Source organism: Balaenoptera acutorostrata, chromosome 1, assembly GCF_949987535.1.
Source record: "Balaenoptera acutorostrata chromosome 1, mBalAcu1.1, whole genome shotgun sequence".
NCBI lineage: Eukaryota > Metazoa > Chordata > Mammalia > Artiodactyla > Balaenopteridae > Balaenoptera > Balaenoptera acutorostrata.
The window spans coordinates 15,301,913-15,329,016 of NC_080064.1; the positions used below are offsets into that span (position 1 = coordinate 15,301,913).

At 50.4% G+C, this 27,104-nt stretch overlaps 1 protein-coding gene across 20 annotated transcripts in view; it reads right to left on the reverse strand.

The window, feature by feature from the left end:
- TMCO4 (transmembrane and coiled-coil domains 4) overlaps nucleotides 1-27,104 on the reverse strand; it is a 93,588-nt gene that overhangs the window by 22,572 nt on the left and 43,912 nt on the right. For 18 of the 20 annotated variants that reach the window (XR_009009130.1, XM_057551908.1, XM_057551915.1 and 15 more), the window contains 3 exons: nucleotides 23,775-23,939; nucleotides 22,762-22,898; nucleotides 21,202-21,286 (listed from right to left, as the gene is read on the reverse strand). Coding sequence is in view for 19 of the 20 variants with exons in the window: in XM_057551908.1 (XP_057407891.1) it covers nucleotides 21,202-21,286; nucleotides 22,762-22,898; nucleotides 23,775-23,939 (387 nt within the window). In the remaining variant the exon portion in view is untranslated. Of the gene's footprint in view, nucleotides 1-11,315; nucleotides 12,755-19,959; nucleotides 20,645-21,201; nucleotides 21,287-22,761; nucleotides 22,899-23,774; nucleotides 23,940-27,104 lie in introns of those variants that run through there. The other 2 variants (XM_057551956.1, XM_057551953.1) reach the window with 2 other exon arrangements.

A 27,104-nucleotide genomic window follows, 5' to 3' on the forward strand; every position in this document is an offset into this window, starting at 1 on the left:
TAAGGATTTGGGATGAATTCTTTATGGAAGGAGTAAGCCTTCATCTCTCCCTTTTGATTTCCATCTCTTTCATTTGGCAAAGTGGTAAGGCTGTTACTAGCATCCTGGGACCCAAAAAATTAATCTGCATGCCTGACCTCTCTTCGTTCTCCACCACCCTACCCTGGAGGGCGGGGGGTGGGGAGCGGTGGGCTAAAGCCGGGTCTGTCTGAGGACAAAGCAACTGACAGATGCAATTCCACGGAAGGGAAAGAAATCCCATCAAATGCAAGGTCTGCTATCATGGAGATGAAAGAGCCAGTTGACTGAATGACAGTCTGTTCTGCATTTCAGCTGGTATCAGTGACAGCCCAGAAATAGTTTCCAGCTAAGTGAGAGTTTAGGAATTCAAGGGTCAGGATGTTTAAATGTATCTGAGCTTAGTGACAAACTCTTTTGCCTTGGCTTTGTCCTTCAAACATCATGGACAGTAATGTTGGTCTAACTTCTTAGAGGCTGGGAATGAAATTGGAGAGAGAGATCTTGCTGCAAAGTTGTTTTTTTTTTAAACAAAGTTCTGGTATTCTATTTCTTAATCCCCCTCCTTCTTTTCTTTATCTTCATCATCATCATCATCACAGCTTACCTCAGGGTAGGCTAAGAGCTTTATACATATATTATTTCATCTACTTCTCATAATGATCCTAGGAGTTAAGCAGTACTACTCCCATTTTATGATGGGAAAAGCTTGCCTCAGAGACACTAAGTAACTTGCCCAAGGTCACACAGTAAGTGGCAGAGTGGAATTCAGTTATTCCTGCATTTTCTCTCCTACTCTCCTGTCCTACTTCCCTTGGCTATGAAACATAATCTTGACTCAAAACATATGTCTTTTGATAATTGTGACATCTTCTAAAATTGTATATTAAAAACAGAACAACACACCCTGCCAAGATGAACAGTTCCAATTTGGTTGAGTCAAGAGACGCACTAGCAGGCTAGACTTTGCTAGAAGATTAATATCCTGATGTGGGCACTACACCAAAGGCACATGATCTTCTGCTTTGGTAATCTCGGGAACATGCGCCAAACCAAGAGGGCGAAAAGATAATGCAAAGAAAAAGAAAAAGGGGTCCACATGAAAGATGACACACTTTCTATTTTTTGATGGAGAGTTATGGCAATCCGCCTACACCCTAACACCCAAACTCAATTCCCCATCAGAAAGGTCAAACTGACTAAGACGACATAACTTGGAAATACAGCTGCTAGTAAGCTGTAGGCTGTGAGCCAGTATAAAACAAGCAATTTCATTATATATATGCATATACATAAATAAAATGTCATATATGTTCTATCAGCTAGCTATTGTTGTGTAACAAATCATCCCCAAACTCAGTGGCTTAAAGTAATCATTTGTTATTGCTCATGATCCTACCAGTGGGCTAGGCAGTTCTGCTGAGATTATCCAGGCATGCTTGATCCCACTGGCCTCACTCATGTGTCTACAACCAGCTGGTAGATAGGCTGGGGGCTGGCTAAGATAACTTGGCTTTACCCTATGTAATCTGCCATCCTCCAGTGGGCTAGCCTTGACTTGTTCTTAAGACAATGGCAAGGTTCTAGGAAGGTGGAATCCATGTGCAAGGCCTTCTGAGGCCTAGGCTTGAAACTGACATGATGTCATTTCCTCTACCTTTTTTAGTGAATGCAAGTCACAAGGCCAGCCCAGATTCAAGGGGTGAAGAAACTGACTCCACTTCTTGATGGGAAGAGCTTCAGGGTCATATTGAAAAGGATGTGGATACAGGGAGGGGTGGAGAAGTAGGGCCATTTTTTGCAGTCAGTCTACCACAGATATACACAATATATCTGAAACACTGCAAAGTACTGATAGGTCATGTGCAATAAGCAAGGGGTTAAAAATCCCTGATGATACCAGTACTAGATGAATGTTTCTTTGAATTCTCACTTAGTGAGAAGGGGAAGGAGGGGGAAGAACACTGGGTGGGAATGATGCCAGGGTGTGGGGGTGGCCCAGCCAGGCTGTTTCCAAGTGGCTGTTTTCAGGGATGTGGTTTGGGGACCCTGAGTGAAGGCAGGATCCACCTAGAGAACTGGAAAAGTAGGCCAAGGCAGAACCCTTTAGGCAAGATCAAGGTGGGGTGTTCAAGTACTGATCCTGATCAAGTTCAAGATCAAGCACAAACACCAGATTCAGAGGGCTAGAGGTCACAGCTGCAGAGCAGGGTCTGGAGGCTCTTATTCAATTATGATAAAGGCAGCTAGTGTTTACCAGCATGGCCCTGGATTCTGGGAACAGTGCTATTCTCTCTGTATTATCACAGTAATATTCATTGTTTTTTGAAGTAGATCTTTGAGTAGTTATTGCAGCAAGGGTCTCTTAAAGGTAAACTTGCTCAGTCTTTGAAAATACCTTTTGGCTTCCATTTTGAATGATAGTTTAGCTGGATACAGAATTTTAGATGGACAGTTCTTTTCCTTTCTTTTCTGGCTTCTATTGTTTTGAGAAGTCTCATCAGTCTAGTTGAGCTTTCTTTGTAAGTAATCATTTAAAAAAATCATTTTTAAAGTAATCATTTAAATAATTTCTCTTTATCTTTGGAGTTCTGCAATTTCACTATGATGTGCGTAGGTGTAAAATATTTATCCTTCTCAAGATTCATGTTCCTTGAACCTCAGGAATCAAGTCTGGAAAACTCTCAGCCAATAAACTGTATCTCTCTCCTACTCTCTTCTTTTTGGAGTTGGTATTAGGCAAATGTTGAACTTAACTTCTCTTTCCTATCTTCTATCTCTTTATCTCTCTGTGATGCATTGTAATTTCTTCAAATCAATCTTCCAGTTCATTATTTCTCTCTTTAGATTTGTCTAATCTGTTGTTTAATTCATCCACCAAGGTTTTAATTTCAATGACTGTATTTTCATTTCTAAAAGTTCCATTTGATTTATTTTAAAATCTCCCTGTTCTTTTTTCAATGTCTTACTCTTTCCACTTATTTTTCAATGTTTTAATTTATGTCTTTAATAATTGTAAAGCTGCTTATTTTTTGAGGGGGGAGCTCTTTCAGACTGTTCTATTAGACTGAGCATCTAATCCTGATGTTAGTTTGTTTGTGATTTTCCCGCATGGGGTTTTTTTTTTCCCCCTGTGTGTTTTTTAAGTCTGGAATAAGAGCTCATCTTTAAAGCTGCTCTTACATGGGAATCTGTGCAGTTTGAATTGAGGACCTATTTTTCCCCAGACTAGTCTGGTGTCAATTCTTTGACTTGGGGAACTCCTGGATCATGCAGGTGGTATAAATGTGAACCCTAAACCCAAGTGAGGCATGGCCCTGTGTCTCTGAATTCCCCAAGGAGACATATTTTTTCCCCCCAGTCAGGGCAACATGCTTATTACTCTGGTTTTCTGCTCCCTCCTTGTTCCTCACCTCTGGTGATTTCCTTTACTTTTTGGGAGCCCAGCTAAGCATTTAAAGAGGTATGTGCTATAGTTCATCTAGCATTTCTGGAGTATTTGTAGTGAGAGACTTTTCAGGCTGATTAGTTCACACTGTTGCCACTCCAGAAATTGCTAATATAGCTCTAATATTTCTCCACTGTATGTTAATCATCTCCTCTTTAAAAGAAAAAGGATAGGTCTCAGGCTCAGGGCCTTTGGCAGGTGACAACATCATGCTAGATCTTAATAGCATTGTTTTATTTTTAATGTTTTAATTTTTTAATGATTCTTTTCATGTATGATAATACTCGGTTTCCAGCTGAAGTAATGGTTCCTTACAAAATAAATACATTTAGGCAAAGATTATGAGTTGATATAAAAATATTAAATTGGAACACCCATGCTAAATAGAAATAACACAAATCATTATCCTGCATGATAATGCCTGTGGTTGGGAACCTGGTTGTGAATTCACAGTGGTTGTTACCATTCTGCTAGTGGTGACAACCTGGTGTGCACAGCATTGGCTATAGTTTAGCAAGTCTGAGTCCACTTAACTTTTGATGTTCTCTGGGCTACAGTGTCAGGTTTGCTTTCTGACAGCAGTTATTTTAAAAGGTGGTCATGTTTCAACTGGGTAATTTACTTAATGTGACTGGATCCAGGTACAAAATAAGATTTCCCCATGGTTGCTTCCTCTTACCCCCTCCCAAGCTTTACAACTCTTTATTCCGTTTCTGAAACAGATGGCCCAGTGACTGCTGGTAAGGAACAGTCAGGGCAGAGATCACTGATAAGGCTGCTGGTAGTAATGTCTTTCTCACAAACTCCGCCATCTCCTTGCATGAATAGCTCTGCCAAACCGTGGAGCCCCAGATCGCTAAGCGGCTCAGATCTGGCAGCAGTCTGCATCTTTGGATGTCCCCGTGAGCATGAGTGTGTGTCCATGGACCTCCTTAGCCTGAGCCCAGGTCCCCGGATGGGTAATGGGAGATACCCATTGCTCTAGGTCATTGCTCTTCCTCTTCTCTGCCAATGACTTTCTCCACATAGTCCTGCCACATGGCAGGGGCCCGCCAGTGATGTCTGGGATGCTGTGGAATTCTCAAAAACAACCCCATCTGAGTTCCCTTCCATCTTAAGAAAAAAAAGTGCCACAGGACCGTGATCTTGTATAGTTTTGGACATTTAAAAAAAAGATGACATCACTAATGGGATCTGATTTTTCTTTCTTTTCTTATAAGAAATTCTTTTTTTTTTTTTTTTAAATTAATTAATTTATTTATGGCTGTGTTGGGTCTTCATTTCTGTGCGAGGGCTTTCTCTAGTTGTGGCAAGCGGGGGCCACTCTTCATCGCGGTGCGCGGGCCCCTCACTATCGCGGCCCCCCCCGTTGCGGAGCACAGGCTCCAGACGCGCAGGCTCAGCAGTTGTGGCTCACGGGCCCAGCTGCTCCGCAGCATGTGGGATCTTCCCAGACCAGGGCTCGAACCCGTGTCCCCTGCATTGGCAGGCAGACTCTCAACCACTGCGCCACCAGGGAAGCCCAAGAAATTCTTTTTCAGATCATTTCCTCCTGATTTTTATCTGGGGATAAAAAAGTTCATTGAAATAACAGCACACTTTAGGCAGCTGCTGCCAGAAAGGTCCAGCCACACTTAGGCGGGCAGAACTTCTGCTCTGATAACGTGTGAGCAGGGGTCTGATGGGCCCTGCACTGCCTGGGCTGGGCCAGACCACGCCTCTCCATTTCCTCATCTGGAAACTGGCCCAAGAATTGCTAACTTGCAGGGCTGCTGGGGAGGGTTTATGGGATGATGTCTGGAACCACCTGTGACAGCAGGTACTTGGTAAATATTAGTTCCTCCTCCTTTTTGTATCTTTTTTTTCTTTTTTTTTGGCCATGACATGCAGCTTGTGGGGGTCTTAGTTCCCGTACCAGGGATCGTACCCAGGTCCCTGGCAGTGAAAGTGCCGAATCCTAACCACTGGACTGCCAGGGAACTCCCCTACCCTCCACTTTGTATCTTTGATGCCTAATAAATGCAAACAAGGAGAATGTAGCTGGCTGACACGGAAATTTCTCAGAAAGCAGGAGCAGTTACTCAGTTCTTCACAAGCCCTCAGGCAGCCCGGTAGATACTCCCCGGCGAGCTCTTGCTGGAAACCCACTCCAGGCTTGGCTTGTGAAGTGCACGCCCCAAGAGTGACCACAAGGTGGTGCTGTGGCAACCACAAATGCTCCAGGTGTCTCCTGGGCCTGGCACTCCTCCAGGACCTTTCTGGAAGGCCACCTGCCAAGGGGTGGGCTGACCACAGCCTAGAGCGCCCGCCGCTCCCCGGGGTGCCTGAGAGGAGCCCGCTCCAGACCTGACTCTGCCTCTTTTTTCCCCTGGCCCTGCCTTTTAGTAGCTGTGCAGCCTGGACGAGCTGGGTAAACACTCAGCTGTACAATGAAAAGGGCAGGTCCGCGGTCCCCATGGGGCGATGGAGAGAGCCCTGCTGGGGGAGTCAGGCAGGCCTAGGGCCTACCCAGGTTGGCTGTGACCATCAAAGAGACACTTCATGGGAAGGGCCTGGCAGAAAGGGCACTCAATCAACTGGCTTCATTCGGTGCAGTTCAACAAATCCTCTTAACGGGCATCTAAGGCTGGGCCGAACCGGGGACTGGAGATCCTGGCCTCAGGAAACAGAATGAGAGAGAAGAGAGGCCTCCGGGGCCAGCGGATGGGCGGGTTTGCGCAGCTGCAGGCAGGATGGCTGGGGAAGGAGTGGGGAGCATGCTCAGAAGGGAGTCCCTTCCCACCCGAATTCTCAGCAGGCGGGGATGGGGTCTGGCCGATCTCTGTCCCCTCTGTGTCCTGCACAGGTCCTGGCACGTGGCAGGCCCTCAGAAGATGTCTGCTGATTGATGGATAAACACATCAAGAGAAAGTGCTGATATGAAAGACTCAAGTCAGAGCCTGTGTCCACTCAACAGTCAAGCCCTGGAATTCTGGACCCTGTGCATCTCTCCCACCTTACTTCTCCCAACTTCCCAGCAGCAACCTTGGCTCAGGTCACCTGCCCTCCCCAGACCGTTCACTTCCTCTCTCTGGATCTTTGCTATTGCCGGTCTCCGGCTCTAAGGCCTCCTGTCTCCCTCACAGCCTCTCAAGGCTTACCTGTTCCTCAAGGCCTGCCACCTCCTCCCTGGTGCTTTCCCTGCCACCTGGAAGGAGAAGACTCCCTCTTGTGAACTGCTCAATGTCTAGGCCCTTGCAGTGAAGCATGTGGTACTGCTATCTACCTTTTTAAGGCTGGATTCCATTCTCTTACCTAGATTACAGGCAATTTGAGGGTAGCAAGCTTATCATAAGAGGCAGCAGAAAAGAAGGGTCAATAGGAAGTGGTTTAGAGTCAGACGCATCTGGGTCAGAATCCCAGATTTGCTCATTACTGGCTGTGTGCCTTTGGACGAGTCACAAAACCTCCCTGGGCGTCTGATTCCTCATTCGTAAAAATGGAAAACGTAACACCTGCCTCCAGGTGTAGAAATGCTCACACCTCGCAAGGTGACTGGGAAGAAGATCAAGATGGATTCTGTTCCTACCTGGCACACAGTAGGTGCTCAGTAAACATCAGCTCCCTTCCCCCCTCACCATCTTGGAACAATGGCTTCTCATTTTGAAGATGAGCAGCTGTTCTCCATCAAACTTCTGCAGAGAAATGTGGCGGGAAGAATAAAAACCTTGCTCGCTAAGCTGTGAGCCAGGTTCGGCAACAGTCCCCCGAAGCCTCAATCTCCAGCAATTGCTAAATTACAAAATGTAAAATTACCCAAATGAGACTCCAACTTGGAACTTGTCTCCTATTTAACATTCTTCCAAGTACCCAGGTGCTCAAGGCTGAAGACATCATTATCTCCCGTCTGAGTTTCTACAGACGCCCCTGCTACCACCCTCCTGACAATTAGGCAGCACCTTGGAAAGGTCATTCCCAGCCATGGCGTCATCCACATGGTTCCGGGTTTGTAACCTTTCTAGCTAGCCAAAGGCAGAGCTGTTTGAAGCTCTAATGGCTAATTAAGCCTGAACCTGGGCACTTAGCTCCTAAAAGGAGAGGGTGCAACACTCAGACAGAGTGAGTCAGGTTGAAATGGAAGGTCTTGTTACCCCTGGAGCTGGCATCTCCACATCCCCTCGCAGAAGTGAGAAACAGGCAGTCAATGCTTTCTGCTTTTGCTTTGATTGCTAGGAAATGAGTAGCTAAAGTCACAGCTCAGGTATAGCAACTGGGTAATAACAAGAGAATATGTAATGACAGTAACAGGGCCAAAGATAGTGGTTACTGAATGCCTACTACTTGCCAGCCATTCTGCTAAATGCATTACATATATTATCCCACTTAATCTTTTCAGTCAAGCTCTGAAGAAGGTACTACTAGACCCATTTCACAGGCAAGGAGACTGAGGCACAGTGACTCGGTACATGTGCTCAGCTAGTAAGTGGCGGAGCTGGGATTCAGGTCCAGGCCTGGCTGCAGGGTCCACTCTGCTGTGTTTGGGCTTCCCAACTGGCTCATGCCTCCTGTTCACATCTGTGTTTTTTTGGTCCTGATGTTTTATATTTATCTGTATTTCCTGAGAAGTTCTGCAAATCCAGGAGATGGGCTTTGCATAAATAAAGAAATGGATGTCTGAGTAAATGAGTGAACCAAAGATGGAAGACACAAAGAATAAAGAAGAACATAGTAGAGACCTGAAAGGTCAGATTTCACACAGGGACATCTGTGCTGGGGTGGCAGGGATGGAGACCCCCAAACTCAGACCCTGTCATTAAAACACAAAGTATAGGGAACATACCACCCACAGGCAGGAATGTCCTAATCTTCCGTCCTGCAAAACAGGCCTGGCAATTTTCTAAAAGACAACCGTTTTGGTGATATTGGCTAAGCAGGCTCGATGGTCACGGACATCTTAGATACAAGGAAACAAACCCCAACAGTTTCCATTACAGAATGCTGTGAACTGAGATGCTTCAGTAATATGTAAATTAAGGAGACTTGTGATGTCTTCCCCTCCTGGAATCCTCAAAGCCCCAGAGGGATGCTCCTTCACTGTAGAGGGCCTGGATTCTTCAGTTACTATCAACTGGGACTCACGCAAGGGACCTGTTTATGCAAAGTTCTGAGCAAGGGGGAGGCCCAGGAGGGAAGGAAACTGAGAATGGTCACTGGAGGAGGGATCTGTCCACTAGAGTGGGATGGTCACCAGGGCTCACCATGGCCAGGAAAAGAATTCCCTTCCTCTCCCTGTGGAGAGAAGCTTTGGCAGACAATCTGTTTCCCCAGGAGCTCGGACAGTGAACCCAGACACCTGCTCCATCTGCTTGAAAGTGACAATTATGGTGGACTGAAATGAATCAGCATTCGGTTCTCCACACTGTCTCTTGTGAACTTGCTTAATGGGACTCAGATCAGCTCTGAGTTCAAAATGGATAAAAACATGTTTCTGAAACGCCTACAGCAGATCTGAGGAGGCACTGAAGAACTCAGGGCTCTGTTGCGGTGCCAGAGGCCTCCCTGGAAATAGCTGAACACGAGCCACCTTAACAGACTCTCTGAGCAGGGCCTGATGTTGCACAGCCCACAGGCCACAGACTCTCGGGTTAAATCGATCTGTTCCTAAGTTCCTAACTACCCTGGGCAGAGTCTAAGCTTCCTGTCACTGGAAGCAAGTAAGCAGACACTAGTAGAGACCTCTGATGGATGACGTTAAGGGGATCCTGTATGTGTAGGGGTCTGAACCAGATGATCCCCAATGTCCGTTGGAACCCTGAGTCTAAGACTCCATAATTTCTGATGTCCATGGGATAAAAGGATGAACCGAGGCCCATCGTATTGACTGACCCCAAGGTGATGTTCTTGAAGTGCCTCTGGATCATCAAACTGTGATTACACTGAGTGCTAAGTGCCCTTTACAGTGTCCTAATGCTTTCAAGACTGCAAACCACCTGCTGTGCAACGATCTTAGCCAATTACCAAGCATCTACTGTGAGCCAGGCCCTGTGTTAGGTGCCTTACACGTGCTATTTTGTCTGTCCTTACAGTATCTTGATGGGTGGGTGTCATTAGATCTATTTTTACTATAAGGAAGGCTTGACGAACTTATATAATTTGCACAGGGTCATAGAGCTCATAAATGGTGGAGCTGAGATTTGAACCAGGCCTTTTTGACCCCCGTGGCGTGGAGAACTGTGGCCTTCTGGGTAATTATTAGCAGACTTTTTTCTATGACTTTCCTAATGAGGGGTTAACCCACTCCTCATGCCCCGTATACACTTGAGTTAGGAGTAAGAAGTGCGTCTATAGATGGCTAGACAGGTGGTAGGAAAGGCAGGCTAGGGAGACAGGTCTTGGAATAAAGAACCCCAGGGGAGCTTCTGCACAACAGGTCCAGAGGATGCTGATGGTCCTGAGATGGCTGGACAGAGGGCACAGGCTCTGGCCTTGGAGTGAGGGACCTGGGCTCTGTCTGGTCTCACTTGCAGGAGCAGTGAAATTCACAGCCTCTCCTCCTTTTATACCAGCACATCTTTGCCCACCTTCTTCCCAGGCCTCCCACTACTGCCCCCAAGGGAAGAGGGGGTGCTGGTCTGACTGGTCAAGTGCAAGGACACTGATATACTTGTGGGCAGGTCACTGTACATCGGGAAGTCAGGCTGCAGCTCTGCTCCCTCTCCAAGCTGAGTCCCTCGAGGAGGACCGGGACCACATTTTCTCTCTGTGGCCCCGTCTCCATCCCGTTTGGTGGGGACGGTGCCCACTTTGTCTCCCTCTCTCCTTTGACTCCCTTCCTCCATGCCGCCGGCCAGGACGAGGTAGGCCCCCGCATCAGGAGTGGAGCTTTTGGGGGCTGAGCCTGCGGTGTGACCCAGCACAGCTTCAGCCAAGTTCTTCCCCAGGGGTTTCTGGTGCCAGCCTAGGTGGTGGTCAGTGGTAGGTACCCTGGCCACATTTAGCTAGAGTCTATGTGCTCATCACTCTTGGGAATCCTGTGGGGAGAAGGGAGCTTTTCCAGGGCTAGGATCTGGACATTTCTGGGTTCCTCTATCATAACAACATCAAACTCCCAACACAAACACCGGTCATCACTGCCTTCAGACCACGTGCTTTCCCAGTCTCCTTTTCCTTGCCTGTAAGATGAAGATGTTAAACAAAGCCATTTCTGGAGGCTCTTCCAGCTCAGACCTGGGGCCCCTGGAAGCTGAGTGGATTTATCTAGTAGGCACGGGGGTCGACGGCCAACCCGCGGGAGGAGGGTGACGTGGGTCAACCGGTGGCTGAGCCCTGAGGGTTTATGGTGAAGCAGCGAGGCCGGGCCCCTGAGAGAGGCCAGAGCAAGCTCCTGAATCCTCGCCTTTACACAGCTGAGACGACCCAGGTTCCATGTGTGAGCAAATGCATTTCAGCAGGTGTGACTGCTAAGGTCAAGGATATCTGCATCACCAGGAGGATGCAGATGCCTTTCAAAGGGGGTTGGCATGGTTTGCAGCCACAGGCCTGTTGGAAAGACCCCGTTAGTTTAGATTAAAGCAGCAAATGAGGGAGTTCCCTGGCAGTCCAGCGGTTAGAACTTGGCACTCTCACTGCCAGGGGCCCGGGTTTGATCCCTGGTCGGGGAGCTAGTATCCCGCAAACCCCACGGAGCAGCCAAAAAAAAAAAAAAAAAAGCAGCAAATGAATCCCACATTGTGCTCCATTCCCTCCCAGGAGCTGCCAGACTGAAGATGTTTCTGTCTTTTAGTGAGCTCAGAGGCAGTGAGAGCCACAGCCCTGGAAAATCCATCTGGATAAACTAAAGGAGAGCGGGAGAAAGGGACTCTAATTTACTGAGGGCTGGCCACACGCCAAGCACCGTGTGGTCACATCTACCTAACCGCAAGGCCAGCTGTGCCATTAGACTGGCTCAAGTTGGGTCCCGGGCACGTACATTATTGTACCTCCTCTCTGTGCCAAATCCCATACCAGGCGCTGGGGACGCAGGGGCGAAGGAAACGGACACAGTCCCCGCCCTCAACCTCTTCATTAGCAAAAGGAACATCCATACCTGCATCTTAGGGTTGTTTGTACATTAAAGGAGAGAAAATACGCAAAGCACTTAGCAGAGTGCCTGGTACATAGTATGTTCAATAAACGGTAGTTATTAAGTCCAGAGCAAGCCCCAAAGGCCTCAGTGTCCCATTTTACTCATCAACCTGAAGCTCAGAGGTGGCGTGACTTGCCTAAGGGCACCTAGACAGTAACCAGCCGGGGCTGGATTTGAACTCAGGTCACAGTCCCTTGCATCCTGAAGACACAAGGAGAAGTAATCGAATGGGGCCAGCTTACAGATGGAGGAGGGACGGGGGAGCCAGGACTGACGTGATGAATGGGCTCCGGTGTCCAGAGTGCAGCAGGCCCCGCAGGCTTCCATTGGATGAGCGAAAACATGCACAGGTGAGCTGGCTTGTCTCGTGATGTCTTGCCAGCTGCATGGACAGGGCCACCAGCCAGAGGCAACATGTAATGTCACTTATCAATTCCCTTCACATCTTTTGGGAATGAAGGGGAGAATCGATGCATAAAAAGCTGAAGCAGAACTGATTTCTCGGTTCATGTGGCCATCTCCTGGCTCAGCTACCATGAGTCAGTCTGAATTGAGCTCTCTTTCCAACTACTCAATTTTTGAGAACTTTGAAAGTACATACATAGAAAGATGAACAATCCACTGATCTGGGGCCCAGACTCTCTTGGTGAGTACTTGGATTGTGGCTGTTCTTGGCATCAGGCACTGCCCACCACTCTTGCCACCTGCTGGGGCCAGAAATACTCTTGGTCAGAGGATCAGTCACTCCCAAAGCAAATTCATCCTGTCGGCTGGCAGATGGACCATTGTCGGAAGCAGACTGTTCATCTCTGGGAATCCTGGCTGTGTTCATTTCCTGCCCCAAAGCATCACGTTTGGCAGGTGCACGTTTTGTCTTGGTTCTGGGTGGGCAGGAGTCCTACACGGGCCGTGAACATGCTGGCTGATTATGCCTGCTGGGAAGTTGGAGAGTGGAGCGGCCCTGGGTCACTAGGAGGCTTGGGCGACACGCCGATCAGCTGGTCGGGGTCTCGGAGTCGGTGGGGCCCACTGTGATGAGGCAGCTTGAGCCCTTCACCAGCCAAAGGCCTCAGCACCGTTCTCTGCAGGCAGCACTCACGGCAAACTTCATGGGTGTCACATCCCTCGTTAATGAATCAACTACTGACATGGGTTCCTTGTATGTGCCAAGCCTAGGCCAGGAGCTGGTGATACAGAGGTGAGCACAACAGACAATGTCTGACCCAGAGCTGTGAGTGTGGAGACAGACAGCTGAGTAAGGGTGAGGGAGGGCACAGGGAGGTGGCTGGACAAAGAAGAGTGACCCAGATTTAGGGGCCGGGCGCTGGGCGCAAATCCCAGCTCTGCCACCTTCCAGCTCTGCCACCTCCCAGCTCTGCCACCTCCCGGCTCTGACTCTGGGCAAATCCCTTTGACTCTCTGAGTCTCAGTGTCCTTGTCTGCTCTCTGTAAAATGTGATGAATCAAATGCCTGCCCCATGAGGGTGTTGCCAGGATCAGAGTTAATAAAACTGTCACCGTCAGGCATCAGCACAGACATCCCATCTGTGGCGACCGACACCAAAACCAAAACCAAACCCACACTTGACCCTCTGAGATAAAGCAAGAATAACAGGGGCACCCTGTCTGGTGCGAGTTCCCAAATGAAGGAGCATTTCGCATAAGTTGCTGACTCCCTAATGGGAATCCTGTCCCCAGTGTTTGGAACGCTGATGTCTGAAGATTCTGGGTGTCCCTGTGGCTTCATGAGAAAGAATAACATTAGGAGAAATGGCTGCTTTTCCATCAAGAACAAACTGATGAAAACTCGGCAACCCTGGTGATTGTGAGTGTGTGTTTTCCTTTAAGAACCTGCTGTGTGCGTGTGTGCTTATGTATGTATAATTTGGCAAACCAGACCTTCCAAAATCTAATTAGTTTACGCCTTTTTGCAAGAAACTACTTTTCTTTCCTCAATGCTCCCGAGTCTGAGTCTTCCTTCCACATGGAGTATGGAGGAGGGAACTTGCGAGCCACATCTTGAAGGATGTCTGAACTGGCTCCATGCCTGGGGTCAGGGGAGGGTAGAGCATTCTGGATAGCGAGAACAAGTGTAAAGGCACAAGAACGTGTGTAAAGGCAAGGGATGCCTGGACCTTAGCAGACAGGAGTCACCCTGAACCCCCTTTTTTCGTTCTTGGGGAGAGAAGAGCTCTGGGTGTGGCTGAAGGAAGGGCAGCTGATGGAAATCTCAGGACCTGCAACCAAAAAATCCTAATGGACCCACTTGGGCACATTGCTTTGCTTCACACTGAGCCTTAGCTGTAAAATGGAGATAATTATCCTGACCTTGGGTTACTGTAAGAATTAGAGAACATGTCATGAAAAAGGCATGGCTCAGCCATTGTGGACTCAAATTCCAGTTTCATCATTATTAATCCTGTAAGCATGAGCTAATTACTTCCCCTCGGTAAGCCTCAGTTTCCTCATCTGTAAAATGGGGCTAATTAAAACCTCATAGGATTATTGGGAGGATTAAATAAAATAAGGCATGCAAAGTGTTTAGCTGTGCCTGGTACATAGTAAGTGTCCAATAATTGTTAGCTGTTGAGATGACGATGATGATGAGTAGAATGAATCAATCACGGAAGCAGGTAGGCGGGGTCTCAGTAAACCCCCGTTGAACCTGGGTCTGTCTATTTCTGCATGGAGAAGATTCCTCAGCCACACAAAGCATTCAAATACTCATCCAGAAGGCAAGGGATTCCCACTGGGAGTCAGTCCTTCCCACCACCCACGTCTGAGTATGTGGCAAGACTGCTCTGAGAGTCCGATTAACTGATGGAGGAAGCTTGGCAGATGCGTCCAGCCCCCGAGGTGCCCCTGCAAACCCAAACCACCTACCTGGGCTGTGGGAGGAGCACAGCAGGCCTGGAAGCCTTGCTGAGCATCTGACTGTGTCCTGGTTTCTTGTGACTCTTTCTATTTCCTAAGCCAAGTACTTTAAGTGGTAGAGACAGATGTCTCCACCTAAGGGCAGGAGGTTCACATTAAGGGTGTCAGCCCCAACCAGGCGGCTACCCTAGAACTTGGTATGGAAGGACAGTAAGGCTTCCTTTACTGAGCACCTACTACATGCCAAGTGCTTTTCAGATGACTGACATCCATCACTGCCCACCCCCACAGCCATTCTGCAAGACCCCAACTCATGTCTCAGGGAGGGCAGATTATTTAACAGACTGGACCGTCAGCTCCATGAGGACGGGGGCTGCACTGGCTAGTTTGTTGTCATCTCCCCAAAGCGCAGCATGTTGCCTGGCACGCAGTAGGTGCTTCATGAATATGAGTTAATGGAGTGAATTTGATTGTGACTAGTTCTCTGTTGGGAAGGTCTGATCTGAGATACTGGTTTGAGTGAAAACATCCAGCCAGAAGGGCTCAAAATAACAATATGAATAGGAGCTCTGGAGTCAGAGAAAGGTATCAAAATCTTAGTTCTAGGGCAAGCTACTCCACCTTTCTCTAAATCTCACTGTTCTCATCTGAAAAACGGGGCAGGATTACTTATCTTATGGGGTTATTGTGAGGGCTGACAAGAATGTACATAAATCCGTGAGCAAGAACCAGGCAGAGAGCTGGGCCTTCGTAAGTGGCAGCCATTGCTACTACTATTGCTATGACAGGCATTCCCATTTGTGGGCAGCTCTACCTTTTCAAGGCATTTTCACCAGGTCATCTCCCTTGATTCTCTGGGCCCTGGGCATGGTCTGGAGCCAATCACCATCAACACAGCTCAGAGCTCTGTCCACCTGGAGCCTGCTCCCAGCCAGACTGGACCCAGCTCTGGTCCTCTGGTGGGTAACGTGCTGGGGAATCTTTGCTGCTTCTGTCTGTGTGGGGGCCCCTTGGCCGAGCTCCTGGGCTCCTGGGTACCATCAATCGCTGGGGCTCTCACCCAAGCATCCTCTGCCACACTCTGGCTTTCCATCAAGGTGTACATCTATCCTGCAAGCTGTGAGGCAAGGTGGAGGAAGAGAGAAAAGTCCCTATTTTGTAGATAAAGAACCTGAGGCTTCAGCTGAGAATTAATTACAGATGCCAGAATCCAAGTAAGGTGTTCTGGCTGGAGCACATGGTGGGAATACATTCACTGGCCCTTCCTGGATGTTAGAAATGTCCACGTGCCTTGCTCTGGCCCATGAAACATGAGTGAAAGTGACGTGTTACTTCCAGGTGAAAGTGTTTTAAGAGCCAGTGTGTAACTCACCACAATCTCTGTCTCCTACTGAAGGAGGCTCCATTGGCCTGGATCTCTGAGTGGCTACAAAGATCAGAACCCCCTGGCCACCCACAGTGGACAGATGGCACAAGTGAGAAATGAACCTTTGCTGTGTTACACTGCTAAGATTTGGGGGATGTTTGTTACTGCAGCATAACCTCACCTATCCTGACTGATACAATGTGAATGTTTATAACGTTAGACAATTCACTTATAGAGCACTCTCTGTTGGCTTTATCCCAGGTACAGGAGGCACAGAGGTTGGTCAGACACAATCCCTGCCCTCAAGGGGCTTGTAGTCTAGACACCCATTTGTAAGGAAGCTGCCCACACTGAACTTGAGGGAGGGTCAGGCCCAGGTGAGGGACACCTTGTGAATGGTTGCATATCCCCTAAGCAGTAACCCCCTGCTGTTTGCAACATGGCCCAAAAAGGAAATGAAGCTGTGAGATAGTTAATGCTACAGGCAGCTTTTCTTGGGGGAGGGGAAAAAAGGATGGGCTGCAGCTAGGAGGGGGCAGGGGGTGGGGGGAGGCTAGCTGAAGGATTCTGTACTCTGGGTGACTCTAGGATTTATTGCTACATTTCATTACTTGGTCTCAAGGGAATCCAGAAAACAATTAGTGGATTCAACTGCATTAGAGTAATTCCTCTTTTACAGTCCCCTAACTCAGATAATGGCAGCTTTCCTGCAATTAGGAGAGGGTCTCCTTCCTGTGCAGATTAATTGGGTGTTAAACAAGCAGGGCTGCCTGAAACCAGACAGCTGAGCTGGAATGAATTAGATGTGAAACAGCAGCTCCGGGCAAAGGGTGAATAATTCATTCACAACCACAGCCAGCTGGAGACTTGAAGGTGCCCCATCAGTAACACAAGGCCAGGACTTGGGAGGGGGTTGTCTAGGAAGAGGGGGGAAGGCGGGTGTAGCAACAGAAAGGAACAGGAACTGTGGGCCCCCACTCTGGTGGGAGGTTGATTTTCTCTCAACAAGGTCCAGGGTCAAGGTCACCTTTGTGTGTGTGGTGCTCTAACCCTATGTGCCAGCTCCCCGCCCTTTTTTTTTTCTGGCCCTGCAGTGCATGGCTTGTGGGATCTTAGTTCTCAACCAGGGATCAAACCCAGGTGCTCGGCAGTGAAAGCGTGGAGTCTTAACCACTGGACTGCCAGGGAATTCCAAGCCAGCTCCCTTTTATAAAGCTTAAGACAGATTTTAGCATAATATAAATGCTCAATAAGAATTACCAGGCTCTTATATGCCAGCATTTATACGCACTATTGCATTTAATCCTTACAACCTTGATGGCAATACTATTATAATTCCCTGTGTTTCACACGAGTCACCTGGAGTTCAGAGCGGGTAGGTGACCCTAGCAGTGCATGTGGGATTTGAACCAGATTCCCTGGCTCCACAGCCCACATATTTGCAGCACCTGAGCTGGGATCTTCTTGGTGGGGAAGAGCTGTGTGGCCCCGTCACCTAATGACGCAAAGGCCTGCATCTGTGCCATCCTTCCAGCTGTGTCTGGCCCCCGTCTGTTGATGGGTGGGGACCGGGTGGTAAGTGGTAAAGCCCTGGAGGCCAGAGGCTCGCTGGATGGCTGGCAAGAGGACACGGGGGATGACGGAGAAAGAGAACACAGGAAGATGAGGGCCGCACTCAATGCGCAGGAATGTGAGCCTATTTTTATGAGTGTGTGTATGTCCATGTTTTTATTCATTTTACTTCGTGGTCTGGGTGGCCTTGGGCCCAGGCCCCCCAGGGGGCCGTCAGGGAAGCCACGCACAAGCGCCCAGCTCTCCGGGTTCAGGACCCCTCGGTTCCCCTCTGCAGGTGGGTGTGTTTTGTTTCCAACTTCCCATTTCTATAAGCCACCAGGAGTTACCTTACATAATCTCCGGAAAGGAAGAGGGAAACTGGGGAAATAAACGGCTCTGAGGCCTGGCATCAGGGGCTCACCGTTCACCTGGAGGAGCTGAGAAGGCCGGCAGGGCAGACAGGGTTAAACAGTGTGCCTGTGCCCTATGGCACGGGGAGCCCTTCTTCTGCCCCAGAGAGAAAGTGGGGGCCCAGCTCCCCCCATGTGAGAGCAGCCGCTGTTTACATTTGGAATAAGCCTCAGCCAACCAAGGGGCAGACCCCTTCCTGAGTGTTCTTGACCAAGGTCAAGGCAAAGGGTTACCAGGGTCCTTTACCACCTGCCGTCCAGACACAGGGTGGGATGGGATGTTATTAAGTAGGGGAAACTATCAGGCTGATCAAGACTAAAGACTCTTGTTCAGAGTCTTCTGGCCGTGAGTTCCTCCTTCGGAAAGTGACCGGATGGGGAGAAAACCAGCTGCACTTTTGGCCGCTGGGCTTCTGTTCAGATTCCTACCAGATTCTTGTTATTTGGGAAGCTTCCCATCCATTCAGCAGAGGCCCTTGGGGTCGGCTGAGTTGCTGCCGTGTGTGTGTGTGTGTGTGTGTGTGTGTGTGCGTGTGCGCGCGCGCGCGCGCGCGTGAGCAAGCGAGAGAGAGAGAGAGAGAGAGAGAGAGAGAGAGAGAGAGAGAGAATGTGTGCACGGGGGGAGGGGTGTCAACCACAAGCTGCCCAGCACTGACCACCCCCTGCCCCCAGCGCCTCCCTCTGCAGGACTTGCTCAGCTGTTCATTCGTCCCACAATTCAGAGGCCGAGCGTCTAACCAGTAGGTTCCAACACCTTAACCCGGCATTCGAAACCTGTGCCAGGTCTCTGTCCTAACCATTTCCCACATTCCACCTTGGTCCCCTCTCACAGGCTGCAGAAAAACTAGACTCAACGTTTTCAGACACTCTGAGAGCACTTCCTCTTCCCTGCTGGCCGGACCCTCTGGAATTCCCCTCCCTCTAGGTCCTCTGGAGGAGCCCCACCCATGTTCAAGGTCTGGGTCCTCTGCAAAGTATAGCACAGCTGTTAGGAGTGAGGGCCCTGGAGCCAGACACCCTGGGGTCGAATCCCGGCTCTGGCTCTTAGGATCCGCCTGGCTTTCCCTCGCAGCCTCATTCAGTTTCTCATCCTTGAAGCAGGGAGAATAACAACCTCCCAGGGGGTTGCCGGGAGACCGAGATCCTGCATAGTGCATGGCCCGGCACATGGGGAGTCTGCACCAGGCTCTTGAGCATGTCAGCCCAAAGTCAAGTCCACCCACCTTCCTGAGCTCTCAGAATGTGCCGTGTGCCAGGGAGATGGTGGGGCACAGGCAGATCCCGCCTACCTGGAATTCACCATCTAATGTGTGCGCCAGAAAGTAGACACAAAATGACAAGCGCCTCTATCTACACGACACTCACCATAGTTCCCCGTGCACAGTAGGTCCTCAGATTAGAGGAAGAAGCGTTTACTGAGTGAACCCAAATTGCGGCAGGTACTTTCACATTCATCGTCTCATTTTAATCTCTTGAAGAGCCTTCGAGGTAAGTGTACTAAGCCCCACGTTCAGATGAGGAAGCTGAGGCTCAGAGAGGTTAAGTGACTTGCCCAAGGTGCCACAGCTCGTCAGTGTTGAAGCTGGGACCCAGATCCAGGTCTGCCTGATACCAAAGCCCCAGTTCTCAGCGGTGGGCTATGAAGGGCCAGGGGAGGGGGCAGTGGCCAGGAAAGAGGCGGGAAGGAAGCTGCTTTGAGAACCACCCCGCCGGAGGCTGAGGGCAGGAACATCTCCCTCCATCAGTTCCCAGCCTCACTTGCTGGAGGCAGCTGATGGGCGACCTCAATTCCAATGGCCGTGTCCAAATGATCAACGGTAATTAATTCAATTCGTTCAGGAGGGGAACTGGAGACCTGGCTTGTATTCATGATCTGAAGTTAACATGTAATTTATGCTAACTGGAGCCAAAGACATGCCTTTCTCCTCTAGACCATGTCATCCAGGTAATGAGGAGCCTGGCAGATGGGTCTGCTGCATGGATTGGGGGAGGGATGACCAAGGAAAGGAGCAAAACGATGACAGCACAGAGGATGACAACCTTCCAGGGGCCTCCCTGGGGGCAACAGCTTTAGAGAGCAGGGGGCGAGTGCAGTCACCCCCAACACCAGCAGAGATACTTCAGCCTAAAAGCCGCTAGAGGATGCGTTGACCAGGACCCAGCACTGGGCCTGCTGCCTGACCTCCATGCTCTCTGGCCTTTGACGCTGCCCAGAGGTGACATGAACCCCCTGTTGCAAATGGAGAGACCGACGTCCAGGGAGGCTGAGTCCTTACCCAACCCAGGCTCCCCAGCGGAGCAGAGGTAGGACTCAGACCCACGTCTCAGCTGCCTGCAAAGCCCATGCCCTCCTTGATCCCGAGTCAGAGTCTGGATCACCGTTTGGCGAACATTTGCTCCCCTCCTCCTCCGCTGTGGACAGAAGGAGGAGTATAAGGGGCAGCGGGGACTGCCCCACCCCACTGACCTAGGGCTTGGCTGTCACTTGCTTTGACCAACAAAATGTGCGTTAAAGACTGCCGAAAATTCTTTGCTACTCGCCCCCATCCAGAGAGGGAATTCTCTCTGCTGCTGCTGTGCTACACCAGGAGAGAGGTTAGCCCGGGTCCCACGCATGGTGGACCACCCCAAGTGCCCTGAGCTCTGCACCTCACCCCCTAACCCCTTGCTATGGCAGCCCCTGGTGACAGATCTGTCCCAAACCGGCATTCAGTCCTGGAGGCTTCACTGACCTGAGACCAGGGTAGGGGCCCTCAAGCTTTCCGCTGCATCAACACTGAAAGTATGTGTTTGGATGGCATGAAACACTCCCAAAGGTGTCTGTAGTGGGTTGAATGGTGGCCCCCTCAAAAGATGTGTCCACTCAGAACCTGTGAGTGAGACCTTACTTGGAAAAGGTGTCTTTGCAGATGTAATTAAATCACACAAATGTAATTAGTGAGGGATCCTGAGATGAGGTCATCCTGGACTTGAGCGGGCCCTAAACCCACTGACACTGTCCTTAGGCGAGAAGAGACGACACAAAGGAGAAGGTGATGTGAAGATGAGGCAGGATGGAATGTCGCGTCTGCAAGCCTAAGACTGTCGGCCACCACCAGAAGCTGGAAGAGGCGAGGCTCTCCGCTAGAGCCTTCAGAGGGAACGCGGCCCTGCCAACACCCCGATTTCGGACTCTTCCACTCCCCTCCCACTCAAGAACCCGCATCAGAACGCAAAGGCCATTATTACAAGACTGTCTCACACCCACTCTAATTTATGTACGGAAGAAATAAACAGTTTTCCAAATGACTATTTTTTCTTTTTCAAACTGTTTAAACTCTAAGATCTGGAAACACAGTCACAAGACTCGCAACCTCTAGTGCAGAACCTCTGGCCTGGGGGATGGACTCCGGAAGTGTTTTCACCTGTGACAATGGGCCAGCCTTACCTTTCTCCTGAGCCATCTCTTGCAGACAGAAGTAGATGACTCTGGCTCCCAGGCTGAAGCCGATCAAGGTGACAGGCCGCCGGCCCTGGGGGAGAAAGGACACAGGTGTTGGGGGCATGGTGCACAGCCAGTTCTAGAAAAACATCAGCCCCGATGACGGTGGCCCTTGCACACTTCTCAGCACCTGCCTCCCGCTTAATGAATCACGCCTGTGCTATTCGCCGCCACAGGCTCTGATGTCTCCATCAGGAGAGTCTGGGCCCTCATTTATGCAGGAGGGCACCTGCTCAGGAACTGGCTTCTTCCCAGGTTGACAGGCAGCATCTGGCTGGGTTAATTCCCTGGTTTTATCTCAAACCATTACCCAGTGGCCGTCGCTCCTTCCCCATCTACCTGTGGCAAATGACTGCAGTGAAGCGGGGTCCTTCTGGAGCCGAGAGAGGAGGCGGGAGGTACCCCGGGTGTGATGGGGAAAAAGGCAAAGAGTCACATGGTGGGAGGGACACAACTGTTCTGTTCCTACATAGGAAGGGGTGACATGAAATATTGGCCTTATGCTATAAGAGGAGGTTGTAAGTTAGATGCGAAGAGGAATTTTCTGACTCAAGAACTTGTAGGAAAGGCAACTTGAAAAAGAAAGTCATGAGAGGTATTTGGGTACAACTTCTACATGGAGGGAGAGGGCAGGAGCAGATGAGTTCCAAAGGTCCAGCTGGTCTCAGTACTCCATTCCTTTCCCTTGCTTTTGGGCCGGTATATGTACCCACCCTCCCCCCACCCTCCCCCTCACCTCCATTTACTGCCATGGAAGACCCTCCGTTAAACAGTATTCCAGTTCTGCAGGAACTCTGTGGCAAAGGCTACCAGTCACCACCCTACACCCATTCTCCCTCTGTCCTTGGTAACAGAACTCCTGAGTTTTTCTGGGCCCACAGCCACCCAGCCAAAAATGAAGTTTCTCCAACTGCCCTGTAGCCAGGGATAGCCACAGGGCTGAGTCCTGGCCAAGGGATGTGAAAGGCTCTTCACTTCTACTTTCCTGCCTCGGACTGTCTGGAATGTGGATGGAACCCTAACTGTTTTACGTGGTATTTGGGCCACTGGAGATCTGCTCAGAGGGTAGTTCTATACTTCTGGAAAGGAAGAGCTGGCCTGGTCCACACCTGCAGAGGCCTGTTAGTCAGTTCTCACCTTATTGCTTGCTAGAGATGCACAGTCTGTAATTCTTACTGGTCCATCCTAGGACACTTTTTATTTTTTTGGCCACGCTGCGCTGCTTGCAGGACCTTAGTTCCCTGACTAGGGATCGAACCCGTGCCCCCTGCAGTGGAAGCATGAAGTCTTAACCACTGGACCGCCAGGAAAGTCCCCCTAGGGTGCTTTTATGACTTGAACTGGTGGAGCAATGACGACCACCCCCACCCCCCCAAAGCCACTGGGCTACCCCCACGTGGGCTCGTCTTAGGTATGATGTCTGTGCACAAGTCAGCCCCCATGCTTCCCTGCTTCCTCGCCCCCTGCCCGCTCCCCCCACTCCCTGCCCCAGCTATTCCCAGGTACCTGCTGCCGGGAGAGCAGGATGTGGGCCAGGTGCTTGCCAACCTCTGCTGATCGATGGAGACACACACCCCAGGGGTTGTCGATGACATTGGCAACACTGAGGAGTGAGGCTGGCCAGGTCAGGGCAGCCACAAGGCCTGGGGAGGAGGGATATCGGTGATGAAGGCCGTGGTGGCAGGGGCAGGGCAGGGGGGTGGGTCCTTCTAGGGAAGTGATTGGCTGGCTAATGGATGCCTGAGTGAATGCATCCAGGGTCTCTAACTTGGAACCTGTAAGTTTTCCATGTGTGGTCAAACTGCTAAGTAGTACAGAAGAAAACTGAAGCTCACGCATTTCTGATACATAGCCTAGATCCCTTATGTTTAAGTATCTGCCATGTGTGAGATTCCAGAGATGGCCCCAATTTGTCACTCCACCCTGTATCCTCCCACTTGGCCTCATAACTCTGCAGTGCCCCCTGCTCCTGCCCTGTCCGTCCACTCTAGGCTCAATCATGTGACTTGCTTTGGCCAATGAGATGTTACTGGATGCGAGGCTTGAAATGGACTTGTGCCTCTAGTGCACTTCTATTGTGGGTGTGGGCTAGCCTGCGATCCCAGGACGGGGAGGAGAGACAAATGGAGCAGAGCCGAGTTGCCCTGGTTGCCCCAGGCAAGGCTGGCCTAGATCAGTGGACAGTCAGCTGACCCACAGATGCATGAGCAGGCCCAGCAAAGATCAGCCAAATGAAGCCTCAACACTTCTGAGCTACTGTGATAAACGGTTGTTATTTTAAGTCACTGGGTTATGGGGTTGTTTGTTATGCAACAATTGCTAACTGACACACTATGTGATAATGTGATGGGCTGTTTATCTGTCTCCTCCCTATGAAGACCATAAACTTTGCCTCTCTGTGTTCTTGGAGACCAGCACTGTGCCTGTCTCACTGGGGGCCTCAGGCATGCAAAGGTACAGAACCAGTGTGGCTTGGGAGTGGTGGGAATGCTGCTGGTGGGGGGAGAGGGGAGGCTTACCAGACAACACTGTGTATTTTAGGGCTTCCTGGGCCACCATGTTGGCAAGACCACTGAGGATCGTCTCCAGGGCGTTGCCAAGCTCCATCAGGTACTTGGCCTCCCAAGCCAGACAGTACTGCTCGCGGCTGTGGGCCAGGGCACCCCACGGGGCGCTGAAGGTGCCTGGGGAGAGCACAGGTAGGTGGGGTCTCTCCTGTGATAGAGGAGGCCCCCCACCCTTTCCCAGACAGTCAGCGACAGGGGCCCACTCACCCTTGTGGGGAGACAAGAGGCCCACCCCCGCCACTGAATGGCAGCTGACAGCAGAGCAGACGCGCTCCCAGACAGAGCACAGGGCCACGCTCTGAGACAGCAGGCTGGGGTTCGAGACCCAGCTCCTGCATTCATTAGCAGCTGGGCGACGCTGGGCACCCTGGGTCACTATCCCACGCTAAGCCTCACTTTGCTTAGCTGTCAAGTCGGGAGACTAGTATTTATCTCTCTTCATAGAGTAGTTGTAAGAATTAAGTATTCCAACCACTGTGTATGTAAAGTGTTATTTTCTCTCACTCTGCAGTAATTCTGGCATCGAGGGTGCTAAGAGAGCACAAGAGGAACACACGGGGCCATGGGCAGCTCGCTCCCTGAACCGGCTGCGTCTCATTCAACAAACACTGCCTGGGAAACAGTCTGCAAATCTGGAGCAGAGGTGTTTGAGCCCAGCTCTGCCATGAGCTCGCTGGCTCACCCGATTTTTCTGAGCCTCAATTTTCTCACTTAGGGACTGGAGGGTGATGAGAGCACCAACCACGTGACCAATGTCAAGCAGGAAAGTACAACCATGACTGTCTGCCTCCCTCTCTCGCTCCCTCCTCGTCCTCCCTCTGCTTTGAGGATGTCGTCACCTCTCCAGCAGGACTCTCAGGCCCCCTGTGACCTGGCCCCTGCCTCCTTCACAGCCTCATCGTCCACCAGGTTACCCTCTAGAAACACATGCTTTTGATTTTGTTCGTTCATTCGTTCATTCATTCATTCATACCACAAACCTTAACTGAGTACCTAGACTATGCCAGGCCAGGCGCTTGACCCTGAGGATACAGACACCCATCATCGTAGGAAACATTTAGTGAGCAAATACTAAGTGCTGGGCAGCTCTGCGCTGAGGGCTTTCCCATGGACTCTCTGATTTACCTCAACACAGCCTCTGAGATGGGGCCCCACAATTAGCCCCATTTTATAGCTGAGGAGACTGAGCCATCTAGATAAAGAGCTCTCAGCCTGGGGAGGGAGAGGGCCATGCAAACATCATGTAGTCACTCATTTCTGGGCCGTGGGAGCACCGAGGGGCCCCGTGCATTTCTGCCCATGGCCCGAGTGACCTTCCACCCTTACTTGTCTCTGAGCTTCCAGCTCAGTTGCCTTATCCCCGGGGAAGCTTCCCGGCCCCTTTGACAAGGGGGATCTAATGCACCTTGCACTTTTCCATCCTGAGTTCTCGTCACAGTCTGCAATTATCCATTTATTTTTGTGTCATCTGTTTAGTGCACGTCTGTCCTGCAGTCTGTCTGCCAAGCACTCGATTCCCAAAGCCTCGTGAAAACAGGGTGAATGAATGAACAGTGGAGCCAGCTTCCCAGAGCCTTCGGGTTCTGGCTCAGCCAGATGCCTCGAGCTGCCCGACCCGAACGCCTCGTCCCTACCTGAGGGTGCTCTGCTGACATACAGACCACTGAGGGGCTGCTCCCCGCTCTGCAGAGAGCCTGTCACGGCTCTGCAGCAGCTCAGGGATTAACTGTCTCTAGTTATGGAGGAGGAGACGGCCAGCCCGAGACAGGATGCGGGCACAGATGTGTGTGTGTGTGTGTGTGTGTGTGTGTGTGTGTGAGGTAGGCTGTGACGCTGGCCCAGGCTCTGGACCCAACTCGGCAGCTTTCTGGTTGCAAGACTCACAAGCAAGGCACGCTGCCTTTCTGAGCCTCGGTTTCTACACCTGTTGAAATGGAATGATGGCATCTGACTCACAGGTGTTGTGGGGATCACGTGAGAGGCTGCACGAAAAGCACTATGTAAACTGTAAAGTGCAGTACTGCATTCTATCACCCTGTGGCCAAGAACATGGGCTATGGAGCCAGACAAAAGGGGGTGAGTCATGCCCCAGTTCCTGACTAGCGAGGCGACCCTGGGCAGCCCTTATCAGCCTCGGTTTCCTCATCTGTAAAATGGGGGTGATAATGATGCCCACCTCCGTGGCTTGCAGTGAGGGACTAAGTGAGCCAATGCATGCAAAATGCCTGGTTTAGTGGTGAGCTGCAAAGCCATAATCATGATTACAAACAATCCTATTTAATAAAAGGGTGGACCCAAGAAAGCTCATTTATTCCCATCACACACAGAAGCAAGCCTGTGATGACACGAGACTTCTTTCCTGGTCGCCAAGGAGGCAGGACGAGGTGACTCATTTCCCTCCTGAACTTCATTCACCTAGCCTGGTTACATTTCTTGTAACCACCGCCTCTGCCTAGGGAGCATATTGCACAATAATTCCCCCCACCCCCACCGCCCCTGCCGCAAATGAACTTGATTTTGCCCTGGGGCCAACCCAGCAAGGGGGGTGGGTAAAACAACCATAAGGGTTTTGCTTTCCACACTGGTCAGAACTGCAAATTCCTTCACTTAGACTCTTGCTCCTTCCTTCCTGTCTCAGTCTTTCTGTAGCATGGATGGTATCATGACACAAATGAAGAGAAACCCGTGAACTCTGGGTCAGGAGACCTGGGTTCGAATCCTGCATGTGCCACTTGTCTGCCATATGATCCCTCTAGGTTTCCTCTTCGTCCAGATCAGGACAAGAACAGCCCTCACCTCAGAGCGTGGATGTGAGGGTCACTCGAGGTAACGTACATCAAGCTCCTAGTGTGTGGGTGAAATGCCTGACTCACGGTGCTAGGTGCTCAGTCACTGTTCGAGAGTTCCCTGTTTGGGGACTGGCTCTGGTGCACACATACCAATAAGACTCTGGCGCCCAGTAATGCCTCTAAACAGAGCCTGGGCATTTTCTCACCTGCTTCCGCCTGTGCTGTTTAGAAGAGCTGTGGCTTCTGCCCTCGGATCCCAGCAATTTGGGAACCCAGGAGGCTCGGAGCTTGTGTATTTGGTCAGGACGCTCCAGACTCCCTGGCCCACCCTGCTCTCTCTCTGATTGATGACCTGCTTGCTGAGCCTCACACTGGGCACTTGCAAAAGTGAGCCAACAGTAAGCGGACCAGGGCCTTATTCCTCAGTGCCACCCTGGTTAGGATCCCCGCAAAACACACATGTTCAAATTAGAGCAGTAAAGGGAGATAACGT